Source organism: Brachyhypopomus gauderio, chromosome 1 (genome assembly GCF_052324685.1).
Source record: "Brachyhypopomus gauderio isolate BG-103 chromosome 1, BGAUD_0.2, whole genome shotgun sequence".
NCBI classification, from domain to species: domain Eukaryota; kingdom Metazoa; phylum Chordata; class Actinopteri; order Gymnotiformes; family Hypopomidae; genus Brachyhypopomus; species Brachyhypopomus gauderio.
In genome coordinates this window covers 6,743,974-6,764,192 of record NC_135211.1, presented here as the reverse complement: position 1 = coordinate 6,764,192, position 20,219 = coordinate 6,743,974, and the positions used below count along the sequence as shown (strand labels likewise).

At 45.0% G+C, this 20,219-nt stretch overlaps 2 protein-coding genes across 4 annotated transcripts in view; both read left to right on the top strand.

Moving 5' to 3' along the window:
* The window catches only part of LOC143474244 (uncharacterized), a 21,938-nt gene extending 14,248 nt beyond the window's left edge, over window positions 1-7,690 (top strand). Inside the window, exons 2-4 of one of the 3 annotated variants that reach the window (XM_076971759.1) lie at window positions 2,304-2,462; window positions 2,538-2,680; window positions 2,808-7,690. In XM_076971759.1, the coding sequence (XP_076827874.1) occupies window positions 4,738-6,102 (1,365 nt within the window). In that variant the 5' untranslated portion in view covers window positions 2,304-2,462; window positions 2,538-2,680; window positions 2,808-4,737 and the 3' untranslated portion in view covers window positions 6,103-7,690. Of the gene's footprint in view, window positions 1-2,303 lie in introns of all 3 variants that reach the window. The other 2 variants (XM_076971829.1, XM_076971682.1) reach the window with 2 other exon arrangements.
* A 3,504-nt stretch (window positions 7,691-11,194) lies between these two features.
* Window positions 11,195-20,091, top strand: gucy1b2 (guanylate cyclase 1, soluble, beta 2). The gene is made up of 13 exons (XM_076971571.1): window positions 11,195-11,585; window positions 11,928-12,022; window positions 12,375-12,535; window positions 12,856-12,955; window positions 13,088-13,345; window positions 13,757-13,854; window positions 13,935-14,151; window positions 14,732-15,052; window positions 15,579-15,727; window positions 17,792-17,938; window positions 18,436-18,590; window positions 18,927-19,114; window positions 19,343-20,091. The coding sequence occupies exons 1-13, from the start codon at window positions 11,491-11,493 to the stop codon at window positions 19,567-19,569; spliced, it is 2,211 nt and encodes a 736-aa protein (XP_076827686.1). The 5' UTR covers window positions 11,195-11,490; the 3' UTR covers window positions 19,570-20,091.
* Window positions 20,092-20,219: the final 128 nt, after the last annotated feature.

Below are 20,219 nucleotides of genomic sequence, written 5' to 3'. Positions count from 1 at the left end.
GTGGGGAGGGGTAGGATGGAGGGGCAGGACAGGGTGGGGAGGGGCAGGACATGGTAGGGTGGGGCAGGACAGGGTGGGGTGGGGCATGGATACACACAGACACACACAGACACACACACACACACACACAGTAAATTGCATGGGTGTGAAACACTGCTTCTCCATGAGGAGAGGGAACACTCGTCCACCTCCACCAACACTGAAAATCAGGCTAACGTAAGACTCATTCGTCTTCCTCTACTCCTCCCGCCGCGGGCTTGTTTTGTAAGGGATCGTGTATAATGACCATACCCTGTGGATTTATGAATGGGTCGTATTGAATTCCTGCGCGATTGTGCGTGACACCGGCAGGTCCCAAGGACCCACCCTTTCACACCAGAGGGTTCGACTTGACCACATGCCCTACGTAAGGCATCTACTCTGGGTCTAAACACCCTTCGTTCACATTCTAGGAAATGCGTTTAAATCACCCATTCCTCTTTACCACTGTCAGACCTTGGTTCATGGTTCAACTTGGTTGGGTCGTCTTCTCCTTGTGCTGTGGTCACCTCTCCTATCAGAAATATGGCTATGCATTACAAAAGTGCGCAGGTACTCCCTTCTAAGTCCCCCTCACTCCCAGCCGGGGGCGAATCAGGTTACCCACAGTTCAACCTCGTTGCCCCCTCTCCATCACCCTGCTGTCTCCGCCGGTGGAGCATCCGTCAGCAGCGGCTGCCCCGTCTGGCTGAGATTGATGGCAGTGGCCTCTGCTGGATTGGGCTTGGTGGGTACGCTCCACCAGTTTTACATATTAATTTATCGCCCGCAGTCCTGTAATTGCGAGAGGCAGGATGACTGGGTGCCCCGGGAGAGGTGGATCAGATGCTGGTGCTCTCTGATTTATTCTCCTTTTGTCACCTATTATGGGCTGTGTTTGCCCAGGGCACGTACACGTTTCCTTCACAGGTGAGCGGGAGAGGGCCGTGTTTGTATAAGACGTGAGACGATGGACCCTCCGTCGTGTCCAGAGCGCGGCCGGCTGTGGAGACACGGAGACGGGCTGCAGGTCGTGTGCTGTGGGTCGACGCTGTGGAAGCTTCATCCCATGGGTCTAATAAAGCGGCGTTTGAGAAGATGAAGAGGGTGCGTCGTCCATCTTGGCCTTCCGTAACCCCGCCGTCATTTGCAAAATCACGTCAAGCATCTGATCCGACACGCGCTCGTTGACATTTTTCGACTCCAGTCCGGTCGATCCGTCTCTGAAAGCCTGTCCCGGCAGCCCGGTGGGGCGGAGGGATTTGCGGAAGGGGGCGCGGGAACCTTGAGGTCCCGCGTGTCGGGGAAGGAGGAGTCCAGTGCATCTCAGCGTGGGGTGGCGTGAAAATGCTGCCCGTGCGCTTTCCCGCGCACCAACGCTGCCTCTTCAGATGATCACTAACATGTGCCTCTTACAAGTACGCCACAAACACAGACGAACGTCGCCGTTAATTAAATACCCACCGTCCTTGTGCATTCCGGTGTTTACCTGCTGTGTGGAGAAACGCACGGTTTTCAATTTAAACATGGACCAGTCCAAGGTTCGTGGTGCAAGGTCTGGGTCTGGAGTGACGGCGGTGTAAGCAGGACACCTTCGTGGTGCTGGTAGGAGTCTGAGTGTGTGTAAGGGGTGATGTGTGTGGGTCGGGGGGGGGGGGGGGGGGTGATGGGGGGGTTTATTATGAGATATAGAAATGGGAAGGTTACCGCTGACTGTCTCTCGGGTGATGACACATTGCTGCAAATTTCATAGGACAGATTCATTCGATTTTTCCTTCTAGTTGGCTGTATCATTGAAACGTGGGGTTATTATGTGTATTGTTCATGTCAAAATTTCCGGTACATTCTAAACATTTTCACAGTATATTTGAAAGTGCTGAAACAGGCAAAAATTGACAATTTTTTAATTGAATAAGGTGTAAATATGAAAGGTTTTGAATCATCCTCTGATCACGCCACACACAAATGCCTCTGAAAAGGGGAGTCTGAGGTGTCGCCTCTTCAGTGAACTCAGATTGTAATATGGGGCCGATGTCAGGAAAACTCAGGATGAGGCTGAATCATTTCAGCACTGCCCTCTGGAGCTCAGGTCTGCTGTTTAAGCATCTCATTTCTGATCCTGTCTGCCTTTTATTTTAAAGATTCGAGTTTCTGTGCCAATTTTTGTTGGATAATGAAGAGGGTTATGCTGGTCTTTAATAGTACCCTTCATTTCTGTCTTGATTACTCTCTCTTTCTCTGCCCCCCCCCCCCCCCCCCCCCCCCCTCACGCTTGCTGTCTCCAGGACGTCAGCTCCCATAAATCAGCGAGCAGTCACCTGTAATAAAGCCCATTTGTGGAGTGCAGGATGAGGGTGAGGAAAGGTGAGGGCAGAGTCGGCTGTCTGGTGAGGCAGAGAAAACAGAAGAGCAGAGCGGAATCTTCTGGAATACGCCAGAACACGGTACAGTGCTAGACAGACCATTGAACCCTGTACCCTATATTATATCTTTTAAAGTTTTACGTCTCGTCTTTTCAGGCATATATAATCAAAGCAGAACTTGATCATCTGATACATGAGCGAGAGAATGAGAGAAGCACAAGCGGAAGGAAACGGTTATGATGGAGGAAGAAAAAAGAAGCAAAAGACAACCAAACACGTGGCCTTCAAGATGATTTGAGGTGGTGTGACCTTGTTCCTACTCAGGCCCTGAATTAATATGGTTCTGTGTCTGGGAAATTACTTTATGAACTCATAAAATACACTTATTTCTTCCATTGTATCTCATCTCTCATGGTGTGACTGAAGACCTAAATTTGCCGCTGACTGAATAGCTTTTTGAGCAGCCTTCTCCCGTACATACGCCTTGAACTTGGCGCACTCTGACTGTCTGCTACTACTGAATGACTGACGAAGGTCCTGACCTCCACTGGAGAGCTCTTTCGAGGAGCCGCACTGTGGTTTTAACCAGCCTGATTCGAGCCGATAAGGGACAGAGGCCGTTATGTGCAGTACCATTATGTACAGCGACTGTTTGTCAAAGGAAACATTACCATCAAAATGACAGCGTCCCCAGTAGGACTGCGAGCCAGGAGTTGGTTAGCCGTGTTAGCTCAGTGGTCCCTCACTGCTGACCATGTTACCATTTATGGGTGAGGTTTTTTATTTTTATTGGTGAAAATGAATGGAAACAAAACCAATCTGCCTAACATCCAGAAATGGCTGAAGACTCTGTTTTGTATTAATTTTGCACATTCGCATTTCTTCATAATTATCGTTGTTCGTGTTCTTGCTGATATCACCATTCCCCTAATCTAGTCCCGTCTACACTGCTCAACATCCATATTTTTTATGTCCATCTCTTCTGTGGGGGTGTTGTGTACATTCTGAATACTGAAACACAGACGGAGGTATCGGGAGTTGGGTGGTAATCTCAGATCTGTTCTGGTTTGGCTTAAACCATTGTTGACAGAGAAACTATCCAATCCCACAGCTGCAAAATGAGGTTCTTTATGGATTCATGCGCTGCTTTAATTAGATCAGGTCCATGTGTGAGAGAATCGTCTACCAGCACAGAACACTACCCCAAGGTTGTCCCTGCAAATGAATGAGGGCCTGCTTTGTGTTACGAGACCTTGGGCCAAACACACGAATCCCATATGGATCGAATTGGCCATCCTTGGTCTCTTTTTAATGATGTGCCATACATTTCCTGTCTCCTTGAAATGTGTAATTCAGATCAATAAATATTTCATTTTTATGTATGAACCACGGATTTGCAAAAGAGCCTTGCAACACGTTTTCACCTTTGTTTGAGTAAAGCTTGCCATGTTTTACCTTTTGAAAAAAAACGACAATTCTCATTTCAGAACGGACCCAAAGAGATTTGTGTCCATTCAAGAATAAGTGGAGTACCTCAAGTTACGCCCTGAGTATAAAGAGCACCTCATATTCTAGTTTTAAATGTTCATCTGTGTTATAATACAAGTAAATGGGTCTCATCAATGTAAAAGAGTAACAAAAGAGCTTCAGAAGCATTCTTGTTCTTCCCTGACGGTCATTACCCCCCAACGTGCCCGTTTGAGCACAAAGGACACAAATGCCCAAAATGCATCATGCCATTGTAGGACCAAACGAACCAGCAGGGGCAGATCTAGAAAAATATTTATGGGGTGGCGAGAGGGGGGGCAGGAATTTTTGAGGGGTGGCAACATATGGCAGACGTATATATTCTGAATTTAATCACAGTTTGATGAGAAATAGTATGTACACACTACAAAAGGGCACGGGTTGCCATTTACAAACTCATACAGACAAACTTAATCTCATGCGATCAATGTCTTGTATTTGAGGTTTCATGTGAAACGACCATATAATGTAATAAACTTAAACCTAATAGGAGATAGAAGTATGGTAACACTACTTTAGGTTGCATTATCAAAGAAAAGGCATTAAAGTAAGACAAGTGATAAATGGCAGAATTTGAGAGGGAAAGCAAACAGTTTTTGTACACAAAATATTAAAACTGTCCCATCTCATCACACTTTCACACTTACAAGTTTCCTCAATTATTCATATTTAAGCAAAAATGAATATTTATATTTGTTTGAAGAAGTCTAAGCAGTGTCTCGTAAATACACCTTATAGCAAAATGTTTTTGTCATTTGTTGTACTTATTCATATGTAGCAGCAACAATTTCCATACCATGTGTACCAGCTCGCCTGGAGATTGTTGGTGATGGCTCAGGCACTCTCCTTTCCCCTTCACTGTCTGAGTGAACCTGCATGTTATCTTGTCTCTCGCTCTCCTCATCTTGGTGATGCTCTACCTCCTCCATATCTTCACCACTGTGGTGTTCTCCCTCCTCCATATCTTCACCACTGTGGTGTTCTCCCTCCTCCATATCTTCACCACTGTGGTGTTCTCCCTCCTCCATATCTTCACCACTGTGGTGTTCTCCCTCCTCCATATCTTCACCACTGTGGTGTTCTCCCACCTCCTCCTGTCCCTGATGACCTTGGACTTGTATTCTATGGCTGTCATGTTTCTGTTGCCCTTCTCTCTCCTTCCACCTTGTCCTTCTCTTCTCTCTCTCTCTCCTTCCACCTTGTCCTTCTCTTCTCTCTCTCTCCTTCCACCTTGTCCTTCTCTTCTCTCTCTCTCTCCTTCCACCTTGTCCTTCTCTTCTCTCTCTCTCCTTCCACCTTGTCCTTCTCTTCTCTCTCTCTCTCCTTCCACCTTGTCCTTCTCTTCTCTCTCTCTCCTTCCACCTTGTCCTTTTCTTCTCTCTCTCTCCTTCCACCTTGTCCTTCTCTTCTCTCTCTCTCTCCTTCCACCTTGTCCTTCTCTTCTCTCTCTCTCCTTCCACCTTGTCCTTCTCTTCTCTCTCTCTCCTTCCACCTTGTCCTTCTCTTCTCTCTCTCTCTCCTTCCACCTTGTCCTTCTCTTCTCTCTCTCTCCTTCCACCTTGTCCTTCTCTTCTCTCTCTCTCTCCTTCCACCTTGTCCTTCTCTTCTCTCTCTCTCCTTCCACCTTGTCCTTCTCTTCTCTCTCTCTCTCCTTCCACCTTGTCCTTCTCTTCTCTCTCTCTCCTTCCACCTTGTCCTTTTCTTCTCTCTCTCTCCTTCCACCTTGTCCTTCTCTTCTCTCTCTCTCTCCTTCCACCTTGTCCTTCTCTTCTCTCTCTCTCCTTCCACCTTGTCCTTCTCTTCTCTCTCTCTCCTTCCACCTTGTCCTTCTCTTCTCTCTCTCTCTCCTTCCACCTTGTCCTTCTCTTCTCTCTCTCTCCTTCCACCTTGTCCTTCTCTTCTCTCTCTCTCTCCTTCCACCTTGTCCTTCTCTTCTCTCTCTCTCCTTCCACCTTGTCCTTCTCTTCTCTCTCTCTCTCCTTCCACCTTGTCCTTCTCTTCTCTCTCTCTCTCCTTCCACCTTGTCCTTCTCTTCTCTCTCTCCTTCCAACTCCTTCCTCTCACCTTCCATTTTATCCTCTTCTCTCTCTCCTTCCACCTCATCTTCGTTTTACCTTGCTCAGTTGTTTGTCTCTCGCCTTTCTCTTTTGTGAGAAAAAACTATGTATGCTACATTTCCTCTTTATTTCTGTAAGATTCAAAGTAACTTCAAAGTAACAATGTTTTCCTTGACAATGAGTAAATATTTGCTTAACCTGCTTTACACAGAACTAACGTCAGACCTAGCTAACATTACATGTATGTTTAGCGAAATAACGTTCATCAACCTGATTTTTATAATAACAAAATCAGCATCGCAAATTTACCAGCACCGTGCTTTCACTATAATTTTATATCTTGATAGTTCATCAGTTTTTACCTCTTTCCTCCCGTGTCTCCTTTTCTCTTGTCTCCTGGTTCCCTCACTTTGTGCCACTTTGCGTTTGTTTTCTAAACAAATCAGTCTTTTGCCGCTCTGCCGTATCTCGTGCTGGATTCACTGCAGTCGGACATTAGAGATTCGCACTCGTAAATGTCAAATTGCCCATAACTTTTCTTTTAATTCGTTGCTGCCAACTGGGGTGGCAGCAGGGGTGGCAAGTCTTTCTTTTAGGGTGGCATTTGCCACTGCGCACCACCAGCCAGTTGGTGGCATGATTCTTACGGTGCAGTGCAACCCACCCTATGGTAAATTTACATTGCTATGTCACTCAACTGATGTGAATGGTCTATTCTGATTAGCATCTGATGCCTAAATTAGCTTCTGATGTCTAAATAACAAGCACTTTGGATCTGTGCTAATGTTCATACTCATCATTAGCCTGAAAGCTTCTAAAACTTCAACATAGTTTCAGGGTTGCCAACTTTTCAAAATCACTTGGAGTGAGATTTGATAAATAAACTAGGTTTTTTTCAGCGTGAGAAATCGGATGTATGGCGTGTGAAGACGGTCAAATGCGTGTGTCTCACGCTCATTCGGTTGTGAGTTGGCAACCCTGTAGTTTAATGATATGAATAAATAAAAAGTTGAGTTAATCCCTATGTTTATATGCTGGATGTTTAAGCCCCCAAGTTCAGACAGCTCTGAAATATGTGAGTTTTTATGTGAGTCTGAAGTGTGTGGATTTTTAAGCTGTGGTTCCGACTGACCGGGCAGGACAGGTGGAGAGTGGGTCTAGCAGTTCCAAGGTCATGCTGATAAATATGGAAGTGGATCTGGAGAAGTGAGTCTGCCAAATGCCGTAAAGGTAAAGTGAGAGGTATTAAACCAGCGCTTCTCCTGGCATGGATTCAGGGCCCTGATCAAGTTGCTGGTTACTAGACAAGCCTCTGTGTGGGGCCTGTGTGGAGAGCACGTACACTACTGAACATCTCACATGAACACCATTCATCACACAGACAGTCTGGTGCCAAACGTCTGGAACAGTCACCATTAGGAATTAAGAGGGAAGGGCCAACAGGTGAGAGGTGAGGAGGATGAGACTAATGATTGGATGATTGGGATCTGGGAAGGGATCGGGGCATGTGATTGGCGGATGTGTGAACGCCGGCCTGGCTGGGTACCGAATGGGATGGAACAGAGACTGGAAGAGTGAAAATGTTGTAAAATGTTTTATATTATGCTTTCAATAAAGTGACAGAGCCATTGCATCATACTGGCAAGGAGACAGTAGAGAGTTTGACTTTGATTCTTTCTCTTCCTTGCTACAACCCCTTAACTAAAACTTTTAACTCAAGTATATTTACGTTCTTGCATGTTTTCTGTATAAATACCACTGTTCTGAATAATTCAGAAAATGCATAATTTATTCAAAGTCTTACAGAGCTCAGTACGAATCATAGGAGTGTAGCAGGTTTCCAAACTTCTCCTACACTACAAAAATTCTGAAGATGGTGCCAGAATCATCTGGGAGACCCAAATGCCTGAGAGTTGAATACAATTTTAGAACATAAAGAACCAATTAATTGTGGAAATTTTGCCCACTATGTCCAAGTATTTCACAAGCTTGAGTGATTTAGGCGTGTTCTGAATTCCAGGCGCTAAATCAGGATCAGTTATCTTTTTCATATCCTTTTTTAAAAAAGGGAGACCAGCAGAAACACGCTTGAAGGAAGCGGTGACTGTAGCTCACAGCTGCCCTCTAGGGGAAATATTAATAATACAGCTTGTTTCTTCTAAATTTAGTTTTTGGACGTAAACTCACTGCATACAAACACATTTTAAAGTTTAAGGCTTATAATTTCTGTGTAAAACAAGTTCTTGACATGTATACAACCAGCACTACCATATCACAGTTATTAAAAAAATTATAAATTAATATTCCATAATGAGTATATAAAACATGAAAATCAAGATAAATAGGACAGTCACAAACTTAAGTACTGTACTTAAAATTATAGAAAAATAAGTCCTTTTTTTGCCTTCATGGAGACAGTGAGTGAGTCTTAAGTGGACGTGTCTGGACCTGTCCGTCCCACGATGCTCATCCTGGAGTCATGGATACAGGGATCTTCCAGCTCCATGGTAATGGTAATCTCACTGTAGTGGTCTTGTAACAGGTTGCTACAGTAATTCGGTTTGTCCTGGACGTTTGTTGAAAGGCCTAATGTGCTTCGAGGGATGAAAGAATCCTTCGTAGTGTCAGGATCCGCATGGGCTGACAAAATGTCCTGCAGGGCAATGTCCCGCAAGTGTTGCTGGTCTCTGTGGTCCTGGTAGCACAGAGTCCACAGAGAGCTCTCACAAAACATCTGTACAGAAGAAAGCAAATGTTAGGCCTACTGTAATATCTGACCTTCACTTTAACAAAGAAAATCACTAAAATGTCTTTTTCATGTCTTTTTCTGTCTAAGTAGAAAGTAGGAAACAATTTTCACACAAACTCAAACGAAAATGACTGAAGCCACTTACTTTGGAGAGTTTGTCGGTGTGAGAGCTGGAGAGAGTGAGGTGGTGATTCAGTAGATCTGCAGTGGACCTTTACCTCCGTTACCTGCTACACTGGCTTTTATGGCCAAACTTGTGACATCTGCCATAAGCCTTTCTAAGAAATATGACACCTGATACACTAAGATAACCTGGAATTCCCCAAGGCAGAAGAGCACATGTTCATAAGCAGGTTTAGCCAGTGAAAGTCCTTCCATACCAGAGTCAAATGTGGACGTAGTCTCTGGTAAAATGCTGGAATGTCCTGTGCAATAATTTCCTCTGGAGTTTCTGTGGGAATTTTATAGGTTGATGGTAGTGCTGTTTTCATCTTCTGGCAAACTCTTGTGGAATGTGGGCATTTAGGACAGATCAAGTTTGAACAAATCCAGCATTTTCTTCGAATTATATGTTGACGGAATGTAAATGCACAAGATTAAGTGTTCCTTTTGTCAGGGTATCGTTCTTGTTTAACAAACAGTCGGGGCCGAGACGGGGTCGAAACAGGACTGAGAGGGGCCCAAGACGGGGCCAAGTTGGGGTCGAGTCGGGGCTGAGACAGGGTCGAGTCGGGGCTGAGACAGGGGCGTGTGTTGCTTGTGCTGAGAATGGAGAGGCCTCCTCGCCATTGGAGAGGATTCGTAGGCTACCAGACCCATGGCGTCCCACGGGGCTCCACAGTTGAATGTTGCTATAAACACTGCTGCCTGAAATCCAGTTCTTTAGAGCTTGTTTGAGTTAGAAGATCATAATACCAAAACAGGGAATTAGTGAGGGAGACTGAGGCAAAGATGTAAACAGTAAGTTAGTAACTTACTAATGGAACAGTAGTGGGGGAGGGGTGACATCCGTGTGGTAGGTTAAACGAGGAGGTGGAGGTGAACTTCACTGGCCGCTGGTGTTTCGGGTGTCTTTAAAAGCCTTTTCAGAGTTGTTAGCAAGCAGCCTCTGTCTTCTTTCCTTCTTTCCTTGCAGCTGAATCAAAATGCAGCTGCTAGAGTTCTCACTAGCAAAAGAAGTGATCACATCACCCCCATTCTCAAGTTCTTACACTGGCTAAGTGTAAGAGCTTCAACGTGTTTAAATCCAAGATAAAAACGTATTCATTTGAACTGGATTTTGGTTTGTGTAGGTATTGTAAATGTAGCCTATTTTATTTATTTTATCTTTTACTTATTCTTATTTTCTTATTTATTTTCTCTCAGTTTCCAGTTTTATTGCTTTTTATTATCTTCTTTAATTATTTATCTTTTAATTATTTTATCTTTTATCTTTATATTGTAATCATTTCAATTTCTATTTGATTTCATTATTTAGCTAATTTTACTTTCTACTTTCATTCCTTTAAAATCTTATTTAAAATTTTTATATATTATATTTTGCGGGCAATGACCTTCCCAAGGTGATGGACCTCGGGTCGTAATAAGCTTCTTCTTTTCTTGTGTAAAGCACTTTGAATTGCCAGTGTGTATGAAAGGTGCTGTATAAATAAACTTGCCTTGCCTTCTTTGTCAGTGGTTCACTTCTAGGATATTCTAGGGACTTTTCCTGACAGGGACTTTGCTGGCGACCGCTAAAATCACTTAGGCAGTGCTGTGCAGCTTAATGTGGAAATAAAGTTAACCTTTGGCAACAGCCACCATTCTTTACATATCTCAGTTGTTTGTAATGAACTGGCTGGCTGTCGGTCTATAGTAGGTTTCTGTAGTTCTTTGAGAGAACCGAATGTCATTGTCAGAACACTTTTTTGGTCCCGATTGGAATTTGATTTAATTTTTAGAGTCTCATTTAAAACCCAGAGACCAAAGACTGTGTATATGCATATGTGTGTGTACTGTATGTACATGTTCATCGGATGTACAAGAAGGAGGAGATTGAAATGCTAATTCAGTCTCTATGTGAGGGACATGTGTGTGTTGGTATAAAGGCCATGCGTAGATGTCCCTCCCCATCACAGCACTGAGAGTAAGAACTGTACTCACAGTGGGGCTGCTACACTGCACAGATGGTAAGTGCATACTCCGCCCTATCTGGTGTCCCTAACTAGTGTGTCATCTTCAGAGGGATCTAATTAGCTGAGAGATGTGTAAAAAGTATATAGGATTTTCTGTAGAGATCGATCCTCTACACTCTGATCTGACTTAAGATGATTAAAATGGTTTATGATCTGCGTTATATTACTTTTCTTGTTAAGACTGAACTACATAAATAAATAAATAATTCGTTAGAGAGTTAAATTGAGGTAGCTAGTCAAATATGCAAAGATGTAAGTTTCCATAAACTGAGTAAACAAATGTTTTTTTTCAATATACTGTACATGTGGTTGAAATGAATATACAATAAGTTTGAGTATGCGCATGTCTGTATGTGTGTGTGTGTGTGTGTGTGTGTACAGTGCAGCATGTGTTATTTTACAACAATATTACCATCTTAACATTGAACAATATAGAACACTGATTATAATAGACTGAAATTGGCATAGTGCATTGTCTGGATTGGGGACAGTGTATTATCTGTAGTGGGGACGGTGTATTATCTGGATTAGGGACAGTGTATTATCTGAAGTGGAATAATGCGTAATCAGGAGTTAAGTTCACTGTTGTCTTTTAACTGTACATGTATTCTTCATCTTTACAGTACGGCTTCATCAACACATGCTTAAGGACACTAGTGGTCGATAAATTTGGAGAGGAGACATGGGACAATCTAAGGTCTGTGAGCCAAACCTCAGTGGGTTTAACAATTTACTTAAACAGACTGACAGATGTTTGCATTTGGGAAATGAGTGTGGACAAACATGAAAAAAAAACACCTGATCCACCTGGGCTTCTTAGCCGGACATTCACCGTCAAACACGGTCCGGTTGTGGTTTACAGGGAGTAGTGTATATGTATCATGCAAATGTAAATACACCAGCACATTTGTGAATGAGGAAGCGTTTACCATGGTGCCACTTGCTGTTAACGTCACGTTAAAAGTCTTGTGGAAAGTTTCATGAACCCACGGTTCTTGCGTTTTGTGACTGAAGCCGTTTCATGACTGAATTGTCGTAGGTTATCGGCAGAGGTGCAAGATACCTTCATGACGTATGAGGTTTACGATGATGACATCACCCTGCGCCTGGTACGAGAGGCTTGCAGGATGCTGGGTGGGTGATGCTGGCACGAGGAGTCTTGATGCTTCTCCGCTGTCTTCTAAAGTTCAGCTATGTGCTCTTCTCCCTCATGGTCCCATTAACCTCTTCCTCCAGTTCAGCATCATTGGCGTTGTTTGCAGTTTCTCGGTGGGCTCAGTGTTGTATTCAGAACAGGTAAATGAAGATGAGAATGGTAGGGGGGCGGGACAAGAGGAAGAAAACAGAGCAGAGAAGGGTCCTCTCAGGGGGGTGGTCATGTTCCCTTCCAAGAGTGAGCAGGTGTTAATGATGTCCCCTCTGAAGGTCCACTGAAGGCTGTCCATCGAGAGCAGTGTGCTCAGCTCCCCGGTGTTCTGTCTTCCAGACGTTTCTTCTGAGGTGGTCCTGAAGCTCTTTGGAGAATACTTCTTCAGCTTCTGTAAAATGTCAGGCTATGACACCATGCTGCGCACTCTCGGTGGGAACCTGGTGGAATTCATCGAAAACCTGGATGCTCTCCATAGTTACCTGGCATTATCTTACCAGGTGTGATTTTATACTGCGCCCTTTCTCTCTGTCTCTCTCTCTGCCCCCCTTACTGACTGTGTTTTTCCCTGAATGCAGACATTTTGAGACTTGACATTTTCCTCTGAATATGCACTACCAGTAAAGATCTCAGTAAATGCAACTCGAATATAGTTCACACAGTCAGCATACCCATACATAACACAGTCCCTTCCCCAAATCTACTGACAAGTCTTATATTATATTGTAAGTCTCACATATTTCAAATAGCTATTTTCTTAATTTGCACACGTATGTGTGTGTGTGTGTGTGTGTGTGTGTGTGTGTGTGTGTGGTATCAGGAGATGATCGCTCCATCTTTCCGTGTGGAGCGAACGAGCGATAACAGGACCCTCCTCCATTATTACTCTGAGAGGAAAGGACTGCACCCTATCGTTCCTGGTACCAAACTCCCCTCTACACTAACACCTCCCACATAGCTGCTAGGTGGGCCTGTTCCCTCCAGCGCCCCACCAGGCTAAAACACACCTCTCCTTCTGCCTCTTTGGTGTTGTTCCCATGACGACGTGGCAGGCATCATCGAAGCCGTGGCGAAGGACTTCTTCGGCATCAGGGTGACCATGAGTGTGCTGGAGCAGGTGGAGGAAGAGGAGGAGCTCAGGGGGTCGAGAGAACACGTCATATTCCTCATGACCCAGGAGAGCGAGGACGGGCAGGCAGATGCCCTGCTGTCTGTACAGGCCGAGGAGGAGGAAGGGTCAGAGGGCGAAGCTGGGTCAGGCCGTTCCACCTGCCCAAACCCGGTCCATGGAGACAGGGCAGTTTTACAAGGTTTCCACTCTAGGTTTATACCACAAAGACCAAACAAGCTTCTCCAGTTAATCCAGAATAAAATCAAATTCAGTTATTCACATTAATATCACACAGGTTCAATCCATCAAACATCAAACTTTGATTTGTACACAACCAACATTCACATTTATAATACAGCCACTCACACATTTGGAACACAACCACTCATACACATTTGGAACACAACCACTCAAACACATTTGGAACACAAACACCCATAAACATTTGGAACACAAACACCCATAAACATTTGGAACACAACCACATATAAACATTTGGAACACAACCACTCAAACACATTTGGAACACAACCACTTATAAACATTTGGAACACAACCACTCAAACACATTTGGAACAAAACTAATGAGTCACATCTTTTTCTATCTCAGACCTACAGTCTTTCTGCCCCAGCTACCCAGGCAGGCTGTGGATTGAGCTGACAGCCTTCTGCAACGCCTTCCCATTTCACATCGTCTTTGACCAAGAGGTACGACTTTCTTCTAGAGTCTCTCTCGCGTTACATGTGACGAGCACATTTGGAGCTGGAGTTTGTCTGTGTGTATGCAGCTTGTGGTCAAACAGAGTGGCGTGAACATCCAGAAGTTCGTGCCAGGCTTGCAGGTGCCGGGCGCATGTCTGACCCGGTTCTTCAGCGTGGTCCACCCTGAGGTCGCCCTCAGCATCCCCAGCATAAAGAAGTTCATCAACAGCCAATTTGTGCTGAAGACCAAGAGAGAGTCGCTTCCCGAGGGCCTTGGCCAGCAGCCCCTGCTCAAACTGCGTGGTAGCGGAAACGCCATGTTGTTTGGATATTAGCATCACATGCTAACATATTAACAACAGGGCTCTCAAGTTTTGGATTCATGTCAGAGTGTGAGAGTTGTTGACGGGGGGGGGTGGCGAACGTTAATTGTTGAGCGGGGGGGGGGGGGGTTGTATATCGCGATCGATCGCCAGTGGAGGGCGACATAGATTTAAATTAGATTTTTTTTTCTCGCCGTGTGAAATCGGAAGTGTGGCGTGTGAGCGTGTGAAGACGGTCAAATGCGTGTGTCACACGCTCAATGCGTGAGACTTGAGAGTCCTGTTAACAATGTGTTTAAAAATGAAAGTTTTAGACCTGAAAGTGGTAAAATAATACAATGAGTAACTCCATCAGATATGTTTCAAGCCTTACATTTGACATCATTTTATGAAGCTGGTATAAAACTGACATCAGGTTAGGTTGGGCCAGGAAAGATTAGATACTGCTTAGATAATCTGACTCTCACTATTGCAGCAAGAATCAGTGTGTTTCTTGGTTATGTGTGTGTGTGTGTGTGTGTGTGTGTGTGTGTGTGTGTGTGTGTGTGTGTGTGTTGCAGGTCAGATGGTGTGGATGCCGTCTCTGTGCTGTATGGTGTATCTCTGCTCTCCTAAACTGCGTAGTCTACATGAGCTGGAGGAGCGGGGCCTCCACCTGGCCGACATCGCGCCCCACGACACCACCCGTGACCTCATTCTTCTGAACCAGCAGCGCCTGGCTGAGATCGAGCTCTCCAACCAGCTGGAGCGCAAGAAAGAAGAACTGCGCATCCTCTCACGCCACCTGGAGGTGGAGAAGAAGAAGACGGAGACGCTGCTGTACGCCATGCTGCCCCGCCACGTCGCCAACCAGCTCAAAGAGGGGAAGCGGGTGGAGGCAGGTGAGGGGAGTGGGTGGATGTTGATGGAGGAGCAGGTGGAGGTCGGTGTGAGAGAAGGTGGATTCAGGTGGAGGGAAGGATGTAGGCAGGTGGGGCGAGTGGGTGGAACAGAATTATTCAAACTTGCTGCATTCATCAAGTTTCTTCTTCAGGATTTTTTCTCTTTCATATCATGTGATATTACAGATCGTAAATCACAGCAGGAACAGCTCAAATAACATTTGTTTCCATCTTCCTTTGTTTTTGTTCATCTTTAAAAACAGGATAGTTGCTTTTCACCTGCAGAATGGAGTTTTTATGAATTACACCAATCAGCCAAGGTGCACTTTTGTTGAGCGTTTGCTAAACCTCACATGAAACCTGACAGTTGTATATATATTTTTTGATGAAGGTATTTAGGAAAAGAACATCACATGTTCATATGTTGGCCCTAGTGGGCCAGTCTATCTTTTTGGTTCAGCACAAAATGTTACTCTCACCTCTGAATGTTTGGTTTGCACTGACTCATTCATGGTTTTTTTGTCAGGTGAGTTCAAGGTGTGTACTATTCTCTTCAGCGACGTGGTGACGTTCACAAACATCTGTGCAGCCTGCGAGCCCATTCAGATCGTCCACATGCTCAACAGCATGTACTCAAAGTTCGACCACCTCACCAACATCCATGACGTCTACAAGGTCAGAGAAAAGCACACGGCACTCTGTAGTGGGCCAGAAAGCCCTACGTTGCTACTTCAAGGTTTATGAACCACGTCTGGAAAACTGTTGTTTCAGTACATCTAAAAGATTCTCCAAGGCCAAACGCAGCCACGTGAAATAGCTTGCTCATGTTTTTCAAAGCGGTTTATCCCCCCCGGAGCACACATTAGTACACACGACACATTTGCTAGTGCATCATGTATGAGATGACACAAATCTATCACGTATGGGATATATAGGATGACACAAATCTATTATTATTATCTATTATTATCTATTATAAATATTATGTACAGTTGTGATCAAATTTATTCAACCCCCACTGAAATAAAGTGTTTTGGCCAGTTTGACATTGATTTTGATCATTTCAGTCATCTTATTTACAATTATATCAAAGAGGCACTTATAAATTAGACAAACATAACATAATATTTATGATGGAATAACCACAAATGTCTTTACTGTGCTCACATCATTATCAGTTTTATTCAACCCCCTAGTGACATTATTTTTTAGTACTTAGTACAACATCCTTTTCCAGTTATGACAGCTTTCAAGCGTGAAGCATAGCTTGACACAAGTGTCTTGCAGCGACCTATGGGTATCTTAGCCCATTCTTCATGGGCAAAAGCCTCCAGTTCAGTCACATTCTTAGGCTTGCGCACTGCAACTGCCTTCTTTAGGTCCCACCAGAGGTTCTCAATTGGATTTAAGTCTGGTGATTGCGATGGCCACTCTAGAATGTTCCAGCCTTTCATGTTCAACCATGCTCTAGTGGACTTGGATGTGTGCTTCGGATCATTGTCCTGTTGGAAGGTCCAACGTCTCCCAAGCCGCAGGTTTGTGACTGACTCCATCACATTTTCCTCCAAGATCTCCTGGTACTGAAGGGAATTCATGGTACCCTGCACACGTTGAAGCTTTCCTGTACCATTAGAAGCAAAACAGCCCCAAAGCATAATTGACCCCCCGCCATGCTTCACAGTAGGCAAGGTGTTCTTTTGTTCATAAGCCTGGTTCTTCCTTCTCCAAACATAGCGCTGGTCCATTGTCCCAAACAGTTCTAATTTAGTTTCATCTGACCACAGTACACTGTTCCAAAACCTTTGTGGCTTGTCCACATGACTTTTGGCATACTGCAGTCGACTTTTCTTGTTCTTTGGAGTCAGCAAGGGGGTGCGTCTGGGCGTTCTGGCATGGAGGTCTTCGTTATGCAGTGCGCGCCTTATTGTCTGAGCTGAAACTTCAGTGCCCACATCTGACAGGTCTTTTTTCAGTTCCTTAGCAGTCACGCGGGGATTTTTCTCCACATTACGCTTCAGGTAGCGCACAGCAGTCGCGGTCAGGATCTTCTTTCTGCCACGACCAGGTAACGTTTCCACTGTGCCCTTTAACTTGAACTTGCGAATGATACTTCCGATAGTGTCTCTTGGAATATTTAACAACTTCGCAATCTTTTTATATCCATTGCCATTCTTGTGAAGAGCAATAACCTCTTCTCTTGTCTTCTGGGACCATTCTCTTGCCTTCACCATGCTTGGAAACACACCAGTAGATGTCTAGAAGGAGCTGAGTATCACAGTCCTTTTAAATCTGCCTAATTGGTGCTTATCATGCTTGATTGCTGCTCGTTGACATCCACAGATGTTTTCAATACCTGATGGAAAACACTGGAATGAACCTCTGTTCTTAGGAGTGGTAGTCGTAAAGGGGTTGAATAATTGTGTCAATGAAGAAATCACAAAAAGGCCATTTAATACTTTATGACAAAAAAAATTGATGCTATCTTAGTTGCATTTAGTTCTTTAACAAGTCCTTGTAAGATTTCATTATGAACACAATTACAAATGTGCACTGAATTCCATAAAACCCTTCGCAGCATTGGGGGTTGAATAAATTTGATCACAACTGTATTTATTATAACATCCGGAGGAGGATTTCATGTGCAGACCTGACAGTGTCACAGCCCACCTGGATGAAAAGACTAGTCTGAAGGTCTCCAGTCTTTTCATCCAAGGCTTTGTGACTGGGCCCTGATTGCAGGTGGAGACCATTGGCGATGCCTACATGGTGGTTGGAGGAGTGCCCATCCCGAGGGACACCCACGCAGAACGTGTCGCCAACTTTGCCTTAGGCATGCGAATTGCAGCGAGGGAGGTGACCAACCCCATCACCGGGCAACCGATCCAGGTGGAGGCACAGAGACTGGGGGAGGGGGGTTCTAAGTAAGAACTCACAATTATGTACCTGCAAGTGTGTGTAAGTGTGTGTGTTAAGATCAGAGTAGGTCTTCACACAGGAACACAAAGTACGTGTGTGTGTGTGTGTGTTTCAGATCAGAGTAGGTCTTCATACAGGAACACAGTACGTGTGTGTGTTTCAGATCAGAGTAGATCTTCAGACAGGAACACAGTATGTGTGTGTGTGTTTCAGATTAGAGTAGATCTTCATACAGGAACACAGTATGTGTGTGTGTGGGTGTTTCAGATCAGAGTAGGTCTTCACACAGGAACACACAGTACATGTGTGTGTGTGTTTCAGATCAGAGTAGGTCTTCATACAGGAACACAGTACGTGTGTGTTTCAGATCAGAGTAGGTCTTCACACAGGAACACAGTACGTGTGTGTGTGTTTCAGATCAGAGTAGGTCTTCATACAGGAACACAGTACGTGTGTGTGTGTTTCAGATCAGAGTAGGTCTTCACACAGGTCCTGTGCTGGCTGGTGTTGTGGGTGAGAAGATGCCTCGCTACTGCCTGTTTGGAGACACAGTGAACACCGCCTCTCGTATGGAAAGCCACAGCGTCCCAGACCGAATACACCTGAGTCCTTTTACCTACAGGTACACCTGTCCCTCAGGAGACACACAAATATACACGACTACAAGTACCTCAGTCATATTATAGACAAACCTGTGTGAGAAACTGACATGGTTCTGATCCCCCGCTGAATTTCAGTACAAAACTTCCCACTCAGTGCAAACCCATATTCCCATAGGCACTACCCCTCTGCTCCACTTGTCTACAGGGTCACTGTACCTCAGGGCTTCTCATGACGTTCCTGGTGCTGGCTGGCCTATTTCTGCCACGCACCAGTTAAATGTCGCCTCAAAATCCACTGAGAGAAGTTTGACCTCGTGTGCTGTTACGCTGTATTACACGTGTTCCCACCTCTGAAGGGTCCTGAAGGATAAAGAGTTTGAGATCTGTGAACGAGGGGAGATCGAGGTGAAGGGCAAGGGCCTGATGACCACCTACTTCCTGCTGGAGAACCTGCAGTGGTCCGAGGAGCAGATTATGGGTAGAGGAGAGGGAGGGGCATGTGTGTACAGAGATGACCTGCAGGAAGCAGCACCGAGCCCAGCGGGTAAGGAAGCCTTTCATATGAACCCATTTTCTTCACGTTGTTTAATTATAGAATAGGCAGAAAATATCACCGCTCCAGAGATGGTTGTGCTGTTTCTCTTTGTTGGAGGCCTTTGTAAATTTGTGGTACTCCTGTAGTTTATTATTTTATAACAGCGGTTAAGGTGGATATGAAGACTCCTCTAGTGGAGAAGGTCACACCCATAAACAATTGCTATCACATTTTCAGTACAATTAGATGAAAGAGGCCAAGAGCAGATGTATGCTCAGGATGATGAAGACACCTCGTCGTCTGACAAGGGGCAAAGCTGCAGCTCCTCCCCCCTCCCCTCCCCTAATGTCACTCATAATGGCCCCGCCCTCCAGAACCTCTTGACTGACTACTCCGAGCCACTGGACAAGGGCCTTCTTCCCGAGGGCGTCGTGGTCAACTCCCGCTTCTGTACCCTGCTTTAGTTAACTCCACTCCGCAGGGTTGGCGTTACACTCATCCGGTACAAATCACACACACTTTAACCTCCCAGACAACCAATTATTGGACAATTACCCCATGATCCACCGTACACCTCAGGTTTCCTACCGCTTTCAAGTATGGTAACATGGTAGCTGGACACTTATTTTGGTGGGTATCGATATCATTCCTCCTTAAAGACCTCTATAAAAACAAAAAAACAATTCTTGTCTCAGTGTCTCCCAGCTGAACGTGTGACATGTGGGAACCACCCCCCCCAGTCTGGAGCCAGGCTTCATTTGCACCTGTCCTCTCCCCGAGCGCTGAACTGGGTGGAAACACCCACCCTCACGGAGAACTAATCGCAGTCCGGGGAAATCAGAGGAAAGTCTTTGAGGGTTTACAAATGAAAATGAGATGGCAAATCCAACTGACTGAAGTAAAAACAGCCTGGTCCCAAAGCAATGACCTCGTTAACAGCTAGTGACCCTACGGTTGCTCTTACAACACCAAGGACCAGGGGTGGGTTTCCCGAAACGTTCATAGCGCTAAGTACTTCGTAACCTCGTATGAAACGTATGAGGTTAAGAAGTACTAAGCGCTAAGAACGTTTCGGGAAACTCACCCCAGTTTTCTAACCTGTGACAGACAGACG

Excerpts from the sequence above, each read along its gene's own strand:
- gucy1b2 (XM_076971571.1), top strand. The coding sequence starts at position 11,491 with ATGTATTCTTCATCTTTACAGTACGGCTTCATCAACACATGCTTAAGG. Across the intron at positions 12,956-13,087 it reads ACTGCACCCTATCGTTCCTG|GCATCATCGAAGCCGTGGCG; the intron begins GTACCAAACTCC and ends ACGACGTGGCAG. Across the intron at positions 15,053-15,578 it reads GGGGAAGCGGGTGGAGGCAG|GTGAGTTCAAGGTGTGTACT; the intron begins GTGAGGGGAGTG and ends TTTTTTTGTCAG.